Raw genomic sequence first — 19,970 nt, forward strand, 5'->3', positions numbered from 1 at the left:
GCTTTCTTGAGAGAAAGCATAGGCAAGCTGAGCCTCAGCTTCATTATCTGGGAAAAGGGTATAAAATGTGAGTGCCTCCGACCTCCTTTGCTGTTTGGGTTAAATGAGCTAGTATGTAAAAAGTGCCTGAAACATTCACAGTGCTTGTATGAGAAGGCAGTGGTTATTATGCTGATGATTACACCAAGAATTGCCATCTGTTTGTTTTAAGGAATCAAGGTGGGATGCCCATTGCCTGCTTTTTTTTTGGAGTTCACTATTAGGTTTCTCTTTAGCTGAATTTTGGGAGAAGGCCACTAGGCTCTCTCTTCTGTTGTTTGTGGCTTTGGGGGTTGCTGTCTCCGCCTTATGGCACTCAGCCCAGTCTTGGCTGCTGCTGGCTTCAGGGAGTGGCTGGGGCTGGGTGCTGACAGGATGCATGGGTCCAGAGTATAAAGGAAACCAGGAGCAGCTGGAGGCAAGTCGAACGAAGGCTGGGTGACTGGAACTGCAGCCATGGTGCCCAGCTTCCTCTCCCTGAGACTCTCCTGCTTGGGCCTGTGGGCTTCTGGGCTGATCTTGGTCTTAGGCTTTCTCAAGCTCATCGGCCTGCTGCTGCGGAGGCAGAGGTTGGCTAAGGCCATGGGCAACTTCCAAGGGCCTCCAACCCACTGGCTCTTTGGACATGCTCTGGAGGTATGTGGAGTCGGGGGTTGGGGAGAAAGAAAACATCCTCCCTTCTTTCAGAAAATCAGGTCTAATTCCTAGGGGGCTGTGGAGGGAGACTTCAAACTTGGGCAGGAGGATGATGTCCTGGGATCCATGGCTTCCATTCAGCTTTCCCACTGGAATTTCTCCTTCACTCCAGCCTTTCAAGCTGACTTCAGAAGTGGGGGCAACTTCCAAGTCAGGGCTCAAGCATGCCACAGACGCCTTCTCTTCATTCTGAGGCCCAAAGTTTGGACCAGGTTCTGCTAAAGGCTCAGCAGTGACAGAAAGGCAATGGCAGAAATCCAAAACCTCTGGATAGTCCATAGAAGTAGGCAATCCGTTGAAAGCTCAGTCAGCGTCCACGTTGTTGTGTGTAGTGTAAAGATTTCCATTTATAAGGCAGGAAATGAGTGTGAGCATGAAGATAAGTACCACCACATGACAGACTTCACCAAGTGTCTAGGTGATTGGTGTCCCCAAAGGCAGGGCTCTCCCGGCCATGCCTGTGGGTGGCTCAGGAGCCGTGACACCTTCCCAGATTCAGATCGTGGTTCATCTTCCTGTTACTCCAGGAACTGAGTAACTCCTACTACTCCAGGGTGGAAACTACATTAGCCCCTGCTCTTAGGAAGACCTCTTAGTTTCCTACTGTCATGGGGATCTAGACCAGAGGTTTCTAATTAGACACAGGGCAGGGAATTGGAATCAACTGGGAGAAGCAAATTCCTGCACCTCCAATCCCTGGAGATTCTGATTTGTCAGATTGGAACTAGGAGTTTACATTTAAAAACCTGTCCAAGTGTTAGTGTTTTGATCTGCAGCCAGCTTGGGGAACCGAGGTAGAGATGCCAGAGACTTTTCTTTCTTTCTCTCTCTTTCTTTCTTTCTTTCTTTCTTTCTTTCTTTCTTTCTTTCTTTCTTTCTTTCTTTCTTTCTTTCTTTCTTTCTCTCTCTCTCTCTCTCTCTCTCTCTCTCTCTCTCTCTCTCTCTCTCTCTTTCTTTCTTTCTTTCTTTTTGAGGTGGGGAGTTTTGCTCTGTCGCCCAGGCTGAGGTGCAGTGGCGCAATCTTGGCTCACTGCAACCTCTGCCTCCCAGGTTCAAGCAATTCTTGTGCCTCAGCCTCCCAAGTAGCTGGGACCACAGGCATGCGCCACCACACCTGGCTAATTTTTTCACTTTGTAGAGATGGGGTTTCACTATGTTGGGCAGGCTGGTCTCAAACTCCTGACCTCAAGTGATCCACCTGCCTCGGCCTCCCAAGGTGCTGGGATTACAGGCGTGAGCCACCGCGCCCGGCTGAGATGCCAGAGATTGAGGCTCAGAGTGAGGCAAGTTCCTTCTTCCACCTCCTGAACCCACTTTCCTCATTCTCTGTCTGGGTGGGGAGCACTGCTTCTCTTCCTTGATTGACACTAGAAATGAGCCTGACCTCTAGGCTTATTCTTGCCCTGACAGATAACCCTGTAACATGCATCCTGAAGACATCCAGGAAAGGAAAGGGTAGGTCAGAGAGATGAATCAGACCCAGGCCTGGGGTTCAAAGAGCTTACGGTCTGAGGGGAAAACAGACACCAGAGCCTTGCTCCCGAGCTGGGCGAGGTTCCTCCCCAGGATTCTGCCTTAGCCCAATTCTTTTTATCTCAGCACTTGTCCTGTTGGGTTGTTGTCTTCTGTTTACCTGTTCATCTTCCCCACTAGACTGTGGCTCCTGGAGGATAGAGATCTGATCTGATTCATCCCTGTACCCTCAGGGTTCAGCATAAAGCCTAGTGTAGTGTAGGCATCACTGAATGAACCAGTAGTGAATGTTGGCGAGTAGGGAGAGTATCCACAGAGGAGAAAGCATGATGGAAAAGAAAAGCAGAAGGACCAGGAAGTCTTGGGAGAGGGTTTGCTAAGTACACAGGAGGGCCAAGGGAAGGTTGAGGTCTGACACTAAAGGGGTACGAGAGGTATTTAGAGAGAACTTTCTCCCTTTCTTCTTGTTCCCTTTCCACTTCTACCTGCCTTCGTCAAATTGTGTTTGCCCTCAGCCAGGGGCTTCTTTAGGACAGGGACCTTGCACCTCCACCTCCAGGTCAGAACTGGCTGTTTTCTTTTCCCCAACGGCCCCCACCCCCACCTTGAGAGACTGGGCCCAGGACTTCTGCATTTTAATTCATAACATTGTGAGTCCATAAAAGGTTACTGCAAAGTTGATTCTTAGGCCCAGCAATGATGGGAGTTAGGAACGGGAGGAAGACTGGTGGGTAAAGGGACTAGGGGCAGGGAAGAGCTGTCCGTCAGGATTAATTTCTCCTTCTTGGTCTTCAATTACAGTCTGGAGGCCTTGGTAGCATCTACCTATCATCCTCCTCAATTCTCAGAATGTGTCTTCTGTAGGTGGGGACATGTCCTATTCTTCCAGGGTCCCCCTCATTCCAGTCTAGGAACCAGGGAGGACTTTGCATGTAGTAGGTGCTCAGCTATATTGTTGGCCTGAGGTTGGAACCCTTGAAAGAAGCCAACAAATCTGATGTGCGTGTCTGTGTGCGTGCATGTGTGTGTGTGTGTGCACGCGCGTGTAGAATGCCAGCTCCCAGACCAAGGAAATGAGATTCTCTGAGGCTGCAGAGGCCTCTTTCCCAGCCATGCCCTTTGCTGTGACAGTGCCCTTGACCTTGTGCTGTGTAGTGAAGACAGGGCTGTGGCTCATTTTCATTCAGTAGACATTGATCACAGGCCTTTGCTGTGCCTGGTTAGCTAAGCCACTTTACCTCTCTGTGCTTCTGTTTCCCTGTCAACAAAGTGGAGATAATCATTTTTACCTTACTGGGTGAGAAGGGGTTAGAAAGAGATAAAGTATAGGTATTTTGCAAACTACTGGGCAGATAAACGTCAGGTGTTAAATCATTGTAGAGGGATTCTTGCTACAAAACACCCTGGGGCATTTGCTTTCTTCATCACCTTCCTTCTTCTCAAATCAACCCAGTCTTTGTGAGCCAGATACAGTCCCTCTTTCCTAAGCAACCAGCAGTGTCTGATCAACAACTCTGGGTCTGGTCCTATGCTGAGGCCAGAGGATGAAGAATCAAGACAAAGAGGTTGCCTCAGAGGAACTAGGTCTATAGGAGAGATGAATAACACAGTACAAGTGTTACCAATCCTTGGGCCTAGAGAAGGGCTCCTCTCAGCATGCGGAGTCAGGGAAGGTCCAGGGAGGTGATGATGAGGCACATCCTCAAAGATCTGGAGGTAGAAACCTGTGGCAGGAAGTGCAGATGAAAAGGCAGAAGGTGCTATCTGTGCAAAAAGGCACACAGGCTGGAAAAAGCAGTGTGTTTAGGAAATAAATTGTCTTTTGGGGTCTAGGACATACCTGTGTTAGTAGCTCAGCAGTTCTGCAGTGGTGACAGGGAGGACAGAATGGAGAGGATGAGGCTGGAGGTGGATGGGGATGTCACACAGATCCTTGAGGCCAGGTCAAAAGGCTTTACCTTATTCTGAGGATGATAGGGAACGATGGAAGGAATTTAAGCAAGGGAGAGACAAGCTTAGACTTATGTTTTAGAAAGATCACTTTGGCTTCAGGGTGGTAAATAGACTGACGGAGGGCAAATAGGAGGCAGGGAGGCTAGGGTGGAGGTGATCCAAGCCTCCACCTTGTGTTGGGGAGTGAACCAGTGGGCTGGAGGGAAGTGGAAGGTGGAGCAGGCCAGGTCTTGGCATGGGTGGGCACAGGAGAGAGAGGCATCGAGACCTCCACTGTAGCCAGACATGAGGGTCAGTGAGGGCCCCTCCATGTAGCAGGAAAAGGAAATAAGGATTGCCCTTGGAGCTCTGTTAATTGGAGGCATCAACACAGCTGGACCAGAGCAGAATCTGGCAAAACTCATCAAAAGAGAGCCATAAGACTGGATTGTAAATAGGAGGAATGAATTTTTTGTCTCAATTTTAAAATGTGGGCATCTGAGACCCAGGAAGAGGAGGCTCAGTGGCGGGCAGCCCTGTCAGTGCCTGGGTATGGAATCCTTGAGTACTAGATTTGGAGAATTCTGTGGCAGAGTCTCCTCCCATGACCTGCTACATCTGGCTCTTTTCACTCTGGTTTGCTAATTTCAAGGTAAAAATCACTTGGTGGGCCTGCAGAGGGGAGGGGCTGCCTCTACAGGACATCCCTCTTCATATTGATATAAACCATGGAGAAAACGACATTCCATATTCCTGGCTAGTTTTGGGATGGGTGATGGTTCTATCCCCAGGTTCAGTAGGAGAGGCAGATTTTGGGGACAAACGTGTCCGAAGATGTGTATGAGCGTGGGTTTGGAAAGGCTGGGTCTGAGGAATCTGGAGGGTGTCATGCAGAGAGTTCCGGGGGCTGATTATGATTCTGGACCTCAGGAGACAGGTAAACTGGAAAAAGCTGTCAACTGAGAAATTGTTGGTAGGTAGATGGCACAGGAAACCACAGAAGCAGGTGAGAGCTTTCAGGGAGAAGATTCAACAAGGGAAGAGGCCAAGGACTGAATCTGGAGGAACAAACAGTGGGTGAGGAGCTGCCCAGGGCGGCCACTGGGAGAGAGGGGAGGACATCCAGGAGACAGTGCACGAGAGACGGGGAGTCATCTGGGCTCAGTGCCAGGGAGGGTGCTGGATTCCTTAGCAAGAGCAGCATAGGAGAGGTGGGGCCGTCACAAGGAATTGGAAACAGTAGGCACAGCTCTTTAGAGAAGTTAGATTATGAAGGGATAAGGAAATAAGGTGTTAGCCGGAGGAGGAAACTGAACCAAGGGAGGTTTGGTTTTGTTTTCTTTCTTTCTTTCTTTTTTTTTTTTTTTTTTAAAGTGAGAGACTTGAACAAGTTTTGAATGAGGATGGGAAGGAGCCTGCAGAGAAGGTGAGGTCTGTGATTTGGGAGAGAGGGGCTGATTGATAGGTGAGGTACCTTGTGGGGAGGGTCGGAATCCAGAGGGACTGGTCTTGGACGGGCCCTGCACGCTCCTCTCCTGAAACAGAAGTAAACAGAGAGGCTGGGCGCAGGTAGGGTGGTCCTTCAGGTCTGCCAGCTGACTTTTTGGGTTTTCTTATCTGATGGGTTCTATTTTCTCTGGGAAGTAGAGCAAAGGTGATCTGCCAGGAGTGAGGAGGGGAGAGGTAGAGGGGGCAGTTGAAAGAAAAGTTTTTGAGAAGCAGATTGTGGCTGATGCCATGGGGCTTTCCAGAAGACATGTCTGCTGCTCTTTGCTGAAATGTCACCTTAGAGAGACCTTCCTAGCCCACCCCCATCCATAGTGGCAGCCCTGCCCCTTACTCTGCTTTTTTTCTTTCGGGAGTTATCACTACCTGAAATCATACTCTTGGCGTATTTGATTCTTGTTTATTTTCTTTCTCCCCGCTTGGAATGTATGCTGGTGGGGCCTGGCTTTGTCTTGCTCACCGCTGTAACCCCAGAAACTAGCGCTGTCTCTGGCTCAATGCCCATGTGTTGGAAGAGTGGATGAATCTCTGGAGGGACCCAACTCTGGGCAGCAAAGCTGCCCATGCAGACTGAGGACAGATGACTGCATCCCCTTGGACTCTTGGGCATTTCTTGGGTCCCTGCCCTCCTGCCTTTTTAGTTGTTTGGATGCTTTCCTGCATTCCTCCTCTCACCTGATTGGGTGCTCCTGAATCTGGAGTTCACCTTTGGATGCTGAAGACAGGGAGGGTGTTGGGGGCAGAGCACAGGCTTTGGAATCTAAAGACTGGGGCATGATGCTAGTTGTGTGACTTTGGACAAAGCCCATCATCACTTCCTAGCCAAGGCATGGTGGCTAGAGAGTCCTGGTGACCACACTGATCTCACCCAAAGTCCCTTTGCTCCTTCTATTGAGCTAGGGGTTCTTTCTGTATGTTATCTGTTCACATGTACATGTGTAATGGTTCCTTTGTCTTTGAAAGGGAGGATGGAGGATGAAGTCTTGTTTGTCACCAGCATGGGAGGAAGTCACCTCTCTGCTCCCTGGGGCATTTTGCATTTGATCCCCTCTTTTCAGGCTCTCCATGACTCTGTTCAACCTCACAGCTGAATCCCCAGCGAGTTTGTATACATTGAGTCTGCTTTTCCCACTGAGTTTTATAGTTATTTCAGAGATACTACTTCTACTCCCTTTTGGTTGGTTTTTCTTGGCTTCTAGCTCTTTAGCTTTATTTAAAAACTTGGCAGTGGCTTGGACTCATGCACACATGGAACCCTGGTAATCTTGGGTGTGGGGAGAGGGACCATGGTAGGGAGACAGCTGAGACCAGGGCACCAAAGGGCACTGTCCATCCTGGTGGAGAGCAGACCTAGGGGGTTCTAGCTCCCCACTCCCAATCCCTGCAGGACTTCCCTGGGCAGTGGGAGCCTGTGTGGTCCCAGAGGGAGACCCATGGGGAAGGCTATGGGCAGGTGGCTTTCACTTTAGCAACTAAGACGCCTTTTGAAGAATTAAGACTGTCCAAAGACGGTTGGGGTGTTTTGAAAAGAAGTTGCCTGTCACTAGAGATGTTTGAGCACTTGGGCAGGGATTCTTTTTTTTTTTTTTTTTTTTTTTTTTTTTTTTTTTTTTTTGAGGCGGAGTCTCGCTCTGTCGCCCGGACTGGAGTGCAGTGGCCCGATCTCAGCTCACTGCAAGCTCCGCCTCCCGGGTTTGCGCCATTCTCCCGCCTCAGCCTCCCGAGTAGCTGGGACTACAGGCGCCCGCCACCTCGCCCGGCTAGTTTTTGTATTTTTAGTAGAGACGGGGTTTCACTGTGTTAGCCAGGATGGTCTCGATCTCCTGACCTCGTGATCCGCCCGTCTCGGCCTCCCAAAGTGCTGGGATTACAGGCTTGAGCCACCGCGCCCGGCCTGGGCAGGGATTCTTACCAGGTGAAGGTGCTGGGCAGGCACCCTGTGTGCTGGGAATCTGAGACCGACATGACCTGCCTTGAGGGAACAATGACATGCTGCCGAAAAGGAAACCTCTTCGTCTTTCTCCTCCCTCATCTTTTGTTTTTTGAAACTCTTACCCCCATTTTGTGAGCCAACTTATTTTTGTTCTGAAGCAGCCCCCTGGGGAACTGTAACTGCAACACACTGGTCGAGGGTAGCTTGTTTCTTGGACACTGGCCCACTGAGCTTCAGGTCAACTGGCTGATGGCTTGAGCAGGCTTGCTAACAAGGGCTGCAGAAAGAGCCTAAGCCAGGATCCCTGGTCTCCCTTAACTCACACTGAATGAGTAATCCAATTGTATAATCCTGAGCTGGGACACTTACAGGGCTGGGAGGTCTGGGATGGCTTGTCTTTTCTCCAGAAGGAAGGAAACAGGAAGAGAACAGGGCATGAAGATAATTCCCTTTGGTCTTTGTACTGCACGTTTCCACCTATAAAAAGAGGTCAGGGTTCCACTAGGCAATGTTGAAATCCCTTTCCCATCTGATTCTTGGAGCAAAGCTTACTTTAGACTCTTGGGAAGCAGAGAGGAGAGTGGTGACATATGCTTGCTCTTCCCAATCCTTCCTATGGTTTATTTCTGGTGAGGTCAACAAGGAGTGCCAATGTGAGGGTGGGAGGTGGGGCTGGGGAGCTGGGATCAGTGAATTATCTTCATGCCCTGTTCTCTTCCTGTTTCCTTCCTTCTGGAGAAAAAACAAGCCGTCCCAGACCTCCCAGCCCTGTAAGTGTCTCAGCATAATCCAGTTGTGTAATCCAGAGGAACTGTCCAGGCAGCCACGTGTACCCCACAGGGAAGATGCCTCAGCCCTCTTGAGGGGCTGCAGCTGCAATAGTGGGACCAGGTGCTGGGAGCTGTCCTCCCTCTTACCAGGCTCCTGGGGTAATCAAGGCAGGTGCCTGGCAGGTGCTTCTAGTTCTCTAGATTTATTTAAAGCTTGGCCATGGCTTGGGCTCATCACACGTTTTTAATTTATTTTAAATTTATTTATTTCTTAAATAAATCTAAAGAGCTAGGAGAAAGTTGGGCACAAGGAGGCAGTGACAAGCTGACTGCCACCTTGATCAGGGCACAGGCTGTGAATGTGGTCAGCATGAGACCAGGGTCTACTGTCCCTTGTGGGGTTGCTGCAGAGGTGCACAAGGGTAACTGATAAGGAGGGGAGTGAGGCTTGGATGAACCAGATCAGCCAAAGGCTCCTTCCGATCCTGAGATCCTATGAGTCTGGCTTTTTTGTGACGTAAGCCTTTCCTTGACCCATCCAATTGGGCTTTCTGGACCTGACAGGGATGGAGAGAAGGGGAATGGTCAGGTGACCAGGAAGTTGGCGAGGAAAACCCAGGAGGGCAGATGGAAAAATAAGAGAGACACTGGGGAAAGGAGCGCTTCCAGGGGTACCAGCCAGGAAGGAGGCAGGGATACCAGAAGGTTTCCTCTTACCTGTGGGTAGAGATGATTTTTATCACTTTGTGTTCTTTTTGACATTGTGTACTCAAGGGCAGTGAAAACTCTTACAGCCCTGTTGGGTTGAACTCAGGATTCCGAGTTCAGAGGCAGTGAGGGAAGGGATCTGTGGGATGATTACAGACGACTCCACAGAGGGCCTAGGAGGGGAAGAGCCCTAGAGAAGGCACAGACAGGTGGCTGGAGGCCAAAATAGGCCCAATCCCATGAGCCCTTGGAGATAGTGGCTTGGGCCAGAAAGGATCCCTCGGGGCTACATTATCAGATGCCTGTGTCCTTCTTTAAGAATGTTCCCTGGAAGATACAACATGGATGTCTTAGTCCTTTGTGTTGCTATAAATGAATACCTGAGACTGGGTAAAAGGTTTATTTGGCTCACAGTTCCACAGGCTGTACAGGAGGCATGGTCAGTTATCTGCTTCTGGTGAGGGCTTTAGGAAACTGCTATTCATGAGAAGGAGCAGACATCACATGACAAGAGAGGAGGAAAGGAGGGAGAGAGAGACAGAGAGAGAGAGAGAGACGTGCCAGACTCTTTTTAACAAACAGTTATCATGGGAGCCAAGAGAACTCACTCAATCCTGCCAGAAAGGCCCCAGGGTCATTCATGAGGGATCCACCCCTATGATGCAAACACCTCCCACGAGGCCCCACCTCCAACACTGGAGATCACATTTCAAAATGAGATTAGGAGGGGAAAAATGTCCAAATTATTAAGGTTTGGATATTTTTCCCTTCCTAATTTGTGTGGATACTATAAACGAGTAGGTGGCAGTTGTGAGAGAGAATTTTAGAGAGAAAAAGCAGGCCCAGCACAGGCTCAGGCCTCTACAGGAATTTTATGGGATTGTAACCTAACATCTCTATTCCTTAGGCTCGTCCCTCTTCCCTAAAATGGGACCACTTAGAATTGTTGTGAGGATTCAATCAGGTCAAAATGTAAGTAGCTTAAACAAGGTCTGGCACACAACAAGTGCTTAATAAAGATTAGTCATTACTATGCCTCCTTACAAACTCCAGAGCTTGGACCTTTCCTAAGGCCCCTGGGCAGACCACTAGGAGTGTTAAGTGTATCCTTGAAAGACTTCCACTAAATGAGGAAAAATAGTTAAATACATTACATCCCTATAGTGAAATACCACACGACTGTTAAAAATACTAATGACAGTTAAGTGCGCTAGCATGGAAAGGAGGACAAGATATGCTTAATGGAAAAAGGCTGGTTTTGCAAAAATATTTATTGTATAACTTTGTTTACTTAAAACACCTCTGGGTGAGTATATGTGGCTATAAAACCTCCAAAGGACATGTACCAACCTCTGGATGACCCATTCAAGCTCATCCCAGGTGACTGTCCCACCACGGGACACCTCCTGGAAGACACCCAGCACCTTTCCCACCCCAGCACCTTTGTGCTTGCTGTTTTCTCACCCGGAATGCTTTTCCTTTATGCTTCCCACAGCCAGAGCCTCACCATCCTTCAAGTTTCACCTTAAATGTTGTCTCCAACAAGAAGCCTTCCAAGATCACCCTATCGAAGCAGGCCCTCCCTGTTAGTGTCTCTCATAGCACTGTTTTTATTCTCAGCACTCACTATTGTCTGTGATTATTTTGCTTAATTGTCTACTTGTCTATTATCTGTCTTCTCCATAGAATGAAAGGGCAGAACTTGTCTGTCTCATTCCTCTGAGATGTTGAGAACAGAGCCCTGCACATGTAGGCCCTCAATAAAAATATGTTGAAAGATGCAGCAGGGGTGGAATTGAGGCTATTTCTCTATTGTACAACGAGCAAATATTACCTTTATAATGAAAGAGCTTTAATGTGGAGAAGAAAGCACTTTCTGGCTGCAGTGCAGTAAAGAGTTGGTGGCAGGTGCCAAGTGGAAGCAGGTTGGCTAGTTTGGGGATGTTGAGCTAACCCAGGTGTAAGAGGAAGGCGACTTGGACTTAGAGCATGGTTGTAGGGCTGGAGAGGGCACTAGGCCTAGGAATGTTTAGGAGAAGGGAGTGCAGGAGAGGTAAGGAAGCAACCAGGGCCTGCCTGGGCAGCCTTCTCCCCTGCCCTCCCAGGGACTTGGGGCCTGGCTGGAGACAATGTGTTCCTGAGTGACCTTGGCCTTCTGTCATCATTTCAGATCCAGCAGACGGGGAGCCTGGACAAAGTGGTGTCCTGGGCCCACCAGTTCCCATATGCCCACCAACTCTGGTTCGGACAGTTCATTGGCTTCCTGAACATCTATGAGCCCGACTATGCCAAAGCTGTGTACAGCCGTGGGGGTGAGGAGAGCGGATGGGACTCTCAGGAGAGGGTGGGGCTTCCTGAGAACAAAGGGCTCAGGGCACCATGTGAGGAGGAGGCCTGGGCCTGTGTACTAAGTCTGGGCGGCTGAGGTGCCCTCCCTACTCATAAACGAGCCTTCTCTAGGAACCCCGGGTCCCTGCTTGACCTGATTGTCTCCTCCTGCAGACCCTAAGGCTCCTGATGTGTATGACTTCCTCCTCCAGTGGATTGGTGAGTGAGCACCTGCCTTCCCTGCCATGCCCACCTCAGACCCATGGTGCTGGGTGACTAGGATCCTGCCCTGTCCTGCTCAATTGGTTATCCCAGATGGCCTAGTTCCCGGGTACCCATCCTAAGCTCAGCTGTCAGTGGGGAGACAGGGGAGGAACAGGAGAGCCCCCAGCTGTGGAGCCAAGGCATCTTCTCTGGCAGGGCCTGCCTTCTCTAGACAGGGCAAAGGCTCTGGAGAATGTGTGAGTGTGAAGAACAGTTTCCTGAAGGAGGTGGCACTGGAGTTGATCCAAAAGGGGATTTAAATAGGTGGTGCTGGCCAGGGCAAGGGTCTGAGGAAATGGTGTGGTGGTAGGACCACGGCTGGTCACCAGAGGCTGTGAGGCTGTCGGAGTGGCGGCAAGGTAGAGCCCAGCTGGGAGATGAGGCTGGGCAGGGAGGACAGGCCAGCCTTGACTGCCAGGATGAGGACGTGATTTGATGTCGAGAGTAGGTGGGAGTCATTGAGTATTTTATTTTATTTTACTTTTTTCTTTTCAGAGGTAGTCAAGTTAAACCCATTGAGTGTTCTTTAGCCACCACATCCTTCTCCAAAGCTCCTCTTTTACTCATGATCCTATGGGGTCTTCAGTGTTTTCCTGGGAGCTGAGAAAGGGCAGGGCCAAGAGGGAGAGCACATTCCCAATCCTATTTACTCACCGAGTACCACTGGGAAGTCTTTTTGCTTCTAACACTCTTTTCAATTATCAATGGGAGGATAAAATTAGAAGGCAGAAAGAAAAGGATTAGGAAAATGAAGAGGTGGTTTTGGTGACAGGAATGCATTTCCATTGCTGGGTGTGTTGGGGTGGGGTAGGAAGGTTCCCACCTGAGGCCATGAAGCACGAACACAGTGGGCCATTCCCCAAGTCCTGAAGCTGTGGCGAATCTCAGCAGCTGACAGTCAAGGCTCAGCAGGCTGCCCCCGCTTGACTGTCTCCAGGGGGATGTATGTCCTTTGTCTCATATCTGGCAATGTCATCTGACACAAGTTCCTGGACCCAGGCTTGTGGGTGCAGCTGAGAGGCAGAAGCTGAGTCATCCTGTCCTAAGGAAGGAGCTCACTCAGCCAAGAACTGCCGCCACCTGTGTCCTGAGGCCCTGGTAACCCAGGGCGAGGGCGTGGAGGGAAATACTGGGTCGCTTAGTGGCCCATCCTTGGAGGGTTCCAGGCTCAAGGATGGAGTTGGGTAGGATGTGCTTAGCCCCAGACTGCCAGGGGTGGGGCAGTATCTCCTGGACTGACCAGCCCTCTCTCTCCTATCCCTTCCCCAGGGAGAGGCCTTCTGGTTCTTGAGGGGCCCAAATGGTTCCAGCACCGCAAGCTACTCACAGCTGGCTTTCATTATGATGTGCTGAAGCCCTATGTGGCTCTGTTCGCTGAGTCCACACGTGTCATGCTGGTGAGCTCCCTGTGCCAGAGTAGTGGAGGCTGTTGGCTCCTGGACTAGCCCCTCTCCGCCCTGATTTTGTCCTGGGGAGAGCAGGTGGTGTTCTGCAGTGAGGAGAATAGCTGAGCCCCAAGGCCTGTTCTGCCTGCAACAGCAGTGCCAAATCCCTGCACTGCTGACATGTGCCACATGCTGCCACTGAGTAGGTGCTGAATCTCTGAGTGTCCTGGCAGCCCGGTCCTGGTCTCCATCAGGAGACCCAGCCCTCTTTCCTCCCAGGCCAAAGGGTCTCTGTGAGAACTTACTAAGGCTCCTAGCATAGCAGGTTTGAGGACTGCCTTTATTTGAGAGTATAGGGAAAGGCTTTCACACCTAAAAAGTGTCTCCTCACTTCCTGTCCTCACTTCCTGTCCTCACTTCCTGTCCTCACTTCCTGTCCTCACTTCCTGTCCTCACTTCCTGTCCTCATTTCCTGTCTACCACAACTGCCCAAAATTATGTCAATACAACTCATCTCTAAGAGGGATGTCAGAGGTCAGGCTTAGAGTCTCAGGGCTGGATAATCCCCAGGTTATCCAGGCTAGTGTTTCCCCTTATAGGAAACTCCTCTCCAGGATTACTTACACACTCACTGTGCTGGGGAGCTCACCACCTCTCAGCCATCCTACTCCCTTATAAGCTACCCTGACTGGGAGAAAACATCTGTGTGCGGTGCAAGATCTGCCTCCTGGTCCTGCCCTCTGAGCCTGTAGCCCAGAGGCTGCCAAACTGCTACCTATCCTATCCTGATATTCCAGCAGAATGGAGGGCAGGGCAGGGACTGGGAGTGTGTGAAGGGGGCTTGGTGGTAGAGGATAGGCTATGGGTCCTGGAGTGAAGCTTGTGGCATCCAGTCCAATTGACCCCCACCTTGCCTCCTACACATTGCCTCCTATCCCTGGACTCCAGGACAAGTGGGAAGAGAAGGCTCAGGAGGGTAAGTCCTTTGACATCTTCTGCGATGTGGGCCACATGACGCTGGACACACTCATGAAGTGCATCTTTGGAAGAGGAGACACCGGCCTGGGCCACAGGTCAGGGGCCACCTCGGGGCTGACCACACTGTCTCCAAAGCCAGTTTACAGGGGAGAGTTCGTAGGGGTCCTGGGTCCTGATCTGAGAAGAGATAGCGTCCTGCCCCAGGGAGCCTTAGCTTGGGGGGAGCCAGGACTTGCTCATGGTGGGGAGAAACATCTGGCTTTAGCGAGGAGGCTTAAGGGCAGGAGAAGAAGGGCAGGATGCTCTGTGGTTGGGGCTAGATTTCTGGCATGGAGTTGCTCTGGCTCTGCTCCTGGGCCAGTGTCTAAGCCAATCCTTCCTCCTACCCTTTGCTTGGCAGGGACAGCAGCTACTACCTTGCAGTCAGTGATCTCACTCTGTTGGCGCAGCAGCGCCTTGCGTCCTTCCACTACCATAATGACTTCATCTACTGGCTTACCCCACATGGCCGCCGCTTCCTGCGGGCCTGCCAGGTGGCCCATGACCATACAGGTGGGCCTTTCCAACAAGGCTCACCTCTAGGAAGCCTGGGTTCCTCCTGCTGGCCCCTCTCTGCCCCCTCCTATTATAGGACCCCAGTTGCCCTTTGGACAGAAGATGGCTTCCCAGGCAGTGACGCTCTGTGCTTCCGGTTCAGACCAGGTCATCAGGGAGCGGAAGGCAGCCCTTCAGGATGAGAAGGTGCGGAAGAAGACCCAGAACCGGAGGCACCTGGACTTCCTGGACATTCTCCTGGGTGCCCGGGTGAGTACATGATTGGCCACCCCCACCTGAGGACTGGTCCCAGAGAGGTCTTCAGACCATCCTCCCAGGACAGCAGAAGGAGCTCTTAAGCATTTCCCCGTCTTTACTCAGCAAATATAGCCTGTTCCTTGTCCCAGGAAAGATATTAGCAAAGGTTCAGAGGTGGGCAGGTGTAGGGTGTGTGTGCCTGAGCTGTGGAGTTGGGAGCCTAGGTCACATGGTAGTGACTGGATGACATTTCTAGACTTCTAAGATCCCCCAAAATGTTGGCCTTGTAGAATCCTAGAATCTTAGACTTCATTCATTCATTCATTCATTCATTCATTCCGTAAGTTCTTTATTCATCAACTCTAGAAACTCACTGAGCTCTGACTCTGGGTCGGTTCCTATGCTAGGATGCAGAGATGGGAAAGACCTGGCCCTGCCCTCCAGATGCTTACAGTCCAGCAGGGGAGATAGTAGGTAGATGCTGACCAAAATGTCTTCCTCTGGCAGGTGGTATTCTGCATGCCCAGTGAGCAGAACTAACAGTCCAGGCTGGACAAGGCACAAGTCATTTGGTCAGAGCGATTAGGGAGGGCTTTGTAGAAGAGGAAGCATCCAGGCTGAGCTTTGAAGAAAGATGGGAATCTGGGGGAAAGTCCTAATCCACCTTCTGAAAAGGAGCTTTCACTCTCTCCCTGAGACCTTCATTTGACAACCACTGCTATGAGTTCTTCTTGTTACCCATCTCCAATATCCCGAGCTGTCCTATTATGCCTTCCCTAACCCAGGATGAAGATGACAGCAAGCTGTCAGATGCAGACCTCCGGGCTGAAGTGGACACATTCATGTTTGAAGGCCATGACACCACCACCAGTGGTATCTCCTGGTTTCTCTATTGCATGGCCCTGTACCCTGAGCACCAGCATCGTTGTAGAGAGGAGGTCCGTGAGATCCTAGGGGACCAGGACTCCTTCCAGTGGTGAGTGAGTCTGAGGGTGGGCCCAGTTTATCCTGCTCAGCCCTTGGGAAGGGCGGTGCCCATCCTGTCCTGAACCATCCTGGAAGTCAGGTGAGGTGGCGGCGGCTGTCCTGTTTCCCCCAGTGTCATACCATTTGTGACAGCAGGGGGTGGGGGGTGGGGGGTGGCTGGGCACAGACACACCCCGAGCCCGTTCTCCCAAAATGGAGCCTTTTCAGATGTGTTACGTAGAGAAAGTTGTCAGCAAGAGGCTGCTATTTTGTGTGCTAACTTCTTCTGAAGGTAGAACCTGATTACCCTTCTGGGTTCCTGGATAGAGTAGGGAGAGCTGGGAGAGAAAGAGGTGGAAATGTGGGGGTGAACAGAGTTGGGACAGCTAGGAGAGCCAGTCCCTTGCTACTTGCCTTTGGATGGCAGTACTCAGCTTCCAGATGCCATATCTCTCCTGCTGGTGAAGGAGAAAAGACTTCCCCAAACTTCATCACTTAAAAACTTTCCATTGTTTTCCCCTGTTTCTTGGCCTAAGACTGAACTCCTGAACACTTAAGGATTGACCTTGACCTCTCTTTGCAGCGTGAGCTCTAGGAGTCTCTCAGAAGCTCCTCCAACCTTGCTCGCTGTCTGTTCCCCTCAGACCTTGGCTTGTGGTCAGACACCCTGCCTTTATCTCTGGGCTCCTGAGCAGCCTCCAGCAGGGGGCTGGGCACACAGCAGGGGTACAGAAAATGCTGAGCCGGTGGGGGAACTTTAGATCCACTTGAGGGGGACTGACCTTTAACTCCAGGGTCTAGGACCTGGAGTATGAAGCTTCATTACCATTTCTGTTGGTCATATGTGAGAATCCCACCCCCCCTCACAGGGTATCCAGGCACATGCCAGGTGCTATCAGGGGTGCAGAATGGAAGAGAAAGAGAAGCCAAATTGCTGCTCATGGGGTTTTGTGAGAGACAAATTCACATAACCAAACAGCGAGAGAAAATTACAGGATCGCGTGGTCTGAAGGCTGAGCACAGAGGGAAGGAATGAGGCTTGAATTGACTTTCTAAGGAGGGTTAAAATTCAGGCAAAGAGAGCAAGCTAGGTATTGTAGGCTGGGTAACAATGTGAACACAACCCGAGGCAGGGATTAGAATATTTATTTTATTTTCACGTCATTCCATCTAGAGCTTGAAGCAACTTAGAGGACATTTATTCAATAAAATAATAAAATACAAATGAAAAATAAGAGCCAGTGGGGAGTTTGGGGACTCTGTAATAAAATATTGCCCAGTAGTTATAGTTGGATGTCATATCTGGGCCTGAGCTTCCTGGTGGCCAAAGGGAAAAGACACACACACACACACACACACACACACACACACACACACACACTCACTCACCTCATTAAACAATGCATGAACTTTGGTTGATTCATTCAACCAATGTGTATCAGCCCCGGTTTCTTTCATTCTGCTCAGTAGGGGAAACCAAGTTGGAACCTAAAGAACTATCCTTTGTAGGCATCTATGGGGGTCCTGAGAGTTGCAGAGGTGACCTTGTCTTTGATGGCTGTGTGCACATTCATCTCTAGGGTCCTGTGCCTTCTTCTCCTACCAGTGAAGATGAGAAAGGGATGCAGAAAAGTGGAACCAGATCCCTTAGATCTGAGTGTCCACACCATGTCAGGCCTGGCCCGGACACTTGGAACCCTGTGGCCCTGACTCTTGAGTGTGTGGTGGTGGTGAGGGAAAACTGGGGCTGGAGTCTGCTTTCTTCCCAAATCCTATTGCTTCCCATTTCCAGAATGTTCTGGTTGTGTTCCTGGCAGGGATGATCTGGGCAAAATGACTTATCTGACCATGTGCATCAAGGAGAGCTTCCGCCTCTACCCACCTGTGCCCCAGGTGTACCGCCAGCTCAGCAAGCCTGTCACCTTTGTGGATGGCCGGTCTCTACCTGCAGGTGAGATGGGTGGATTTGGGGGTGGAAATGGAGTCCTCTTCATGCTCCTCTGGCACCCTCTGTGCCTTTAGTCAAATCTTTGCACTTTGGGGGAAGAGCTCAGGCTTTGCGTTCAGAGAGCCCTGGTTCTCAATCCCAGCCCCACAACATATTGATCAATTCTACCTCTGAGCCTCCATTTCCCCTTCTGTAAAATGGGGATGAGAAGAGTATCTATGTTTCAAGGCTGCTGTCAGGATTAAAGAGACAATGTCCACCAAGGCTGCCATGTACCACCATGCAGATCATGCCCCGAAGAGCACTAGAGAGCATCACTCACATAGACTATGATGCTGTGCAGTGTGCAACCTGCACAACTGTATGTGGTAGTTTTGTAAAGAGTGTTAAGCCTGTACCTGGTTCATAGTAAGCACCTGGTGAATGATAGCGGTTACTGTTGGCAGTGTAATATTATGAATAATAACTTCCCAAGAGTCAGTTAGCTGAAAAGGTTTAATAGTTCCTTCCTGTTCTACCTTATGATGGAGGGGTTCATTCTCCCTTTATTCATTTCACAAATATCTGTCAGGTGCTGCACCCAGTGCTGGGGTTACAGGAACTGGGCATGATAATGATCAAAGTACTGTGATGAGTCGGGTGTGGTCATGAACTCTCTGTCACTGGCAGTGGTCAGTAGGGGCTAGCACCCCAGGGGGCACTAGGGGACTCTGATCTTATGTGGAGGTACGCCTGGCTTCCCAGGTCTACCTGGTCACCAACCTCTGTTCTGCCCACAGGAAGCCTGATCTCTATGCACATCTATGCCCTCCATAGGAACAGTGCTGTATGGCCTGACCCTGAGGTACCCTTTCCCTGGTCTGGGAGATCAGACAGGGTGGGGGACTGGGAGGGTCACCCTCTGCCAGGACCTGGTGAGTGTTTAAGCAAGGCCTGTCTCCTCAGGTCTTTGACCCTCTGCGCTTTTCCATTGAGAATGCGTCCAAACGCCATCCCTTTGCCTTTATGCCCTTCTCGGCTGGGCCCAGGTATGGAGAGACCCAGTATCCCAGGCCCTCAGGACTGGGGAGGAGAGGGTGGATGACATCATAGGGGAGGCACTATTAGAAGGTACTCTGAATATGGGGAATCATGCTGGGTTTGTGATGATTCTAATGCAGGAGCCTTCTTCTTGCAATTATCATATTCCTGTCCCTGGGAAGTAGGTGGGATAGGTGAGTCATTCCAAGAGAGACTCCCATTCCAGACCCCCACCATGTGAATCTACCTGGTCTGGGACCCTCACCATGCTCCCAAGGTTTGTGTGGGAGGTCAACCAATCTATCAGCAAATTATTCATCCAAAAATAGTTATTGACTTTTGTTGGCTGCTAAGAGCACTGAATGTCATCACTCTGGACGCTCCATTGCACAATGACTCTTTGTGCTGCTTGCTACAGGAACTGCATTGGGCAGCAGTTTGCCATGAGTGAGATGAAGGTGGTTACAGCCATGTGCTTGCTCCACTTTGAGTTCTCTCTGGACCCCTCACGGCTGCCCATCAAGATGCTCCAGCTTGTCCTGCGCTCCAAGAATGGCATCCACCTCCACCTGAAGCCACTGGGCCCTGGGTCTGGGAAGTAGCTCTGATGAGAATGGGGCCCCGGATGGCTCAGGCTGTGACCTCTCCCTGGGCACCACCCTCCCCAGGCTGGATGTAGAGGAGTTGGGGCACCCTGCCTTCAGAAGGCTTATAGTTTAGAAGGGGAGTAGATATTACCATAGACAACACCTAGAGGACAGTGCTATGTACAAATGTGTGTCTATAAATGTTTATCATGCATGTATTCTAGAGCTCATTCATTTACTCAACAAACATTTGGTGAGCACCTATTTGGTTCAAGAAACTTCATTTATCTCCTATAATTGGCAAACTTAAAAACGCAGCAGAAACTTACATTCCAACCTTAGAGGCTCATAGTGAACACAAGGAAAGTTTTGCCCTGAGATTTGTGGTTATGACTGGGTACCACTGAATAGAAGAATGGCTTAGGGGATTGCCCCTTCACTGAGATGTGTTTCTTTGTTTAACTTTGTATGTGTCTGTTTCGAATATAACAGACATAAAAAATTGCCTAAACGAAGACTGTACAAAATAATAAATAATTCTGAAGCAGACTCTCTTGTAACGGTCACTGAAGTCGAGAAATATGGGACATGGTATCACTGGTGTGTCTTCCGCTCCTCCTGAGATGTGTCTCTGTGGCACCCCTG

General features: G+C 50.3%; 1 protein-coding gene across 1 annotated transcript; it reads left to right on the forward strand.

Annotated features, from left to right (window-relative positions):
• Positions 1-408: 408 nt before the first annotated feature.
• Positions 409-19,874, forward strand: LOC104662104 (cytochrome P450 4B1). Its single transcript, XM_030913520.1, has 12 exons — positions 409-675; positions 11,228-11,369; positions 11,560-11,604; positions 12,919-13,046; positions 13,983-14,107; positions 14,413-14,564; positions 14,710-14,816; positions 15,590-15,780; positions 17,588-17,721; positions 18,498-18,562; positions 18,664-18,746; positions 19,157-19,874. The coding sequence occupies exons 1-12, from the start codon at positions 496-498 to the stop codon at positions 19,338-19,340; spliced, it is 1,536 nt and encodes a 511-aa protein (XP_030769380.1). The 5' UTR covers positions 409-495; the 3' UTR covers positions 19,341-19,874.
• The last annotated feature ends 96 nt before the right edge of the window (positions 19,875-19,970 follow it).

This window comes from Rhinopithecus roxellana, chromosome 12 (assembly GCF_007565055.1).
Source record: "Rhinopithecus roxellana isolate Shanxi Qingling chromosome 12, ASM756505v1, whole genome shotgun sequence".
In the NCBI taxonomy this organism is placed as follows: domain Eukaryota; kingdom Metazoa; phylum Chordata; class Mammalia; order Primates; family Cercopithecidae; genus Rhinopithecus; species Rhinopithecus roxellana.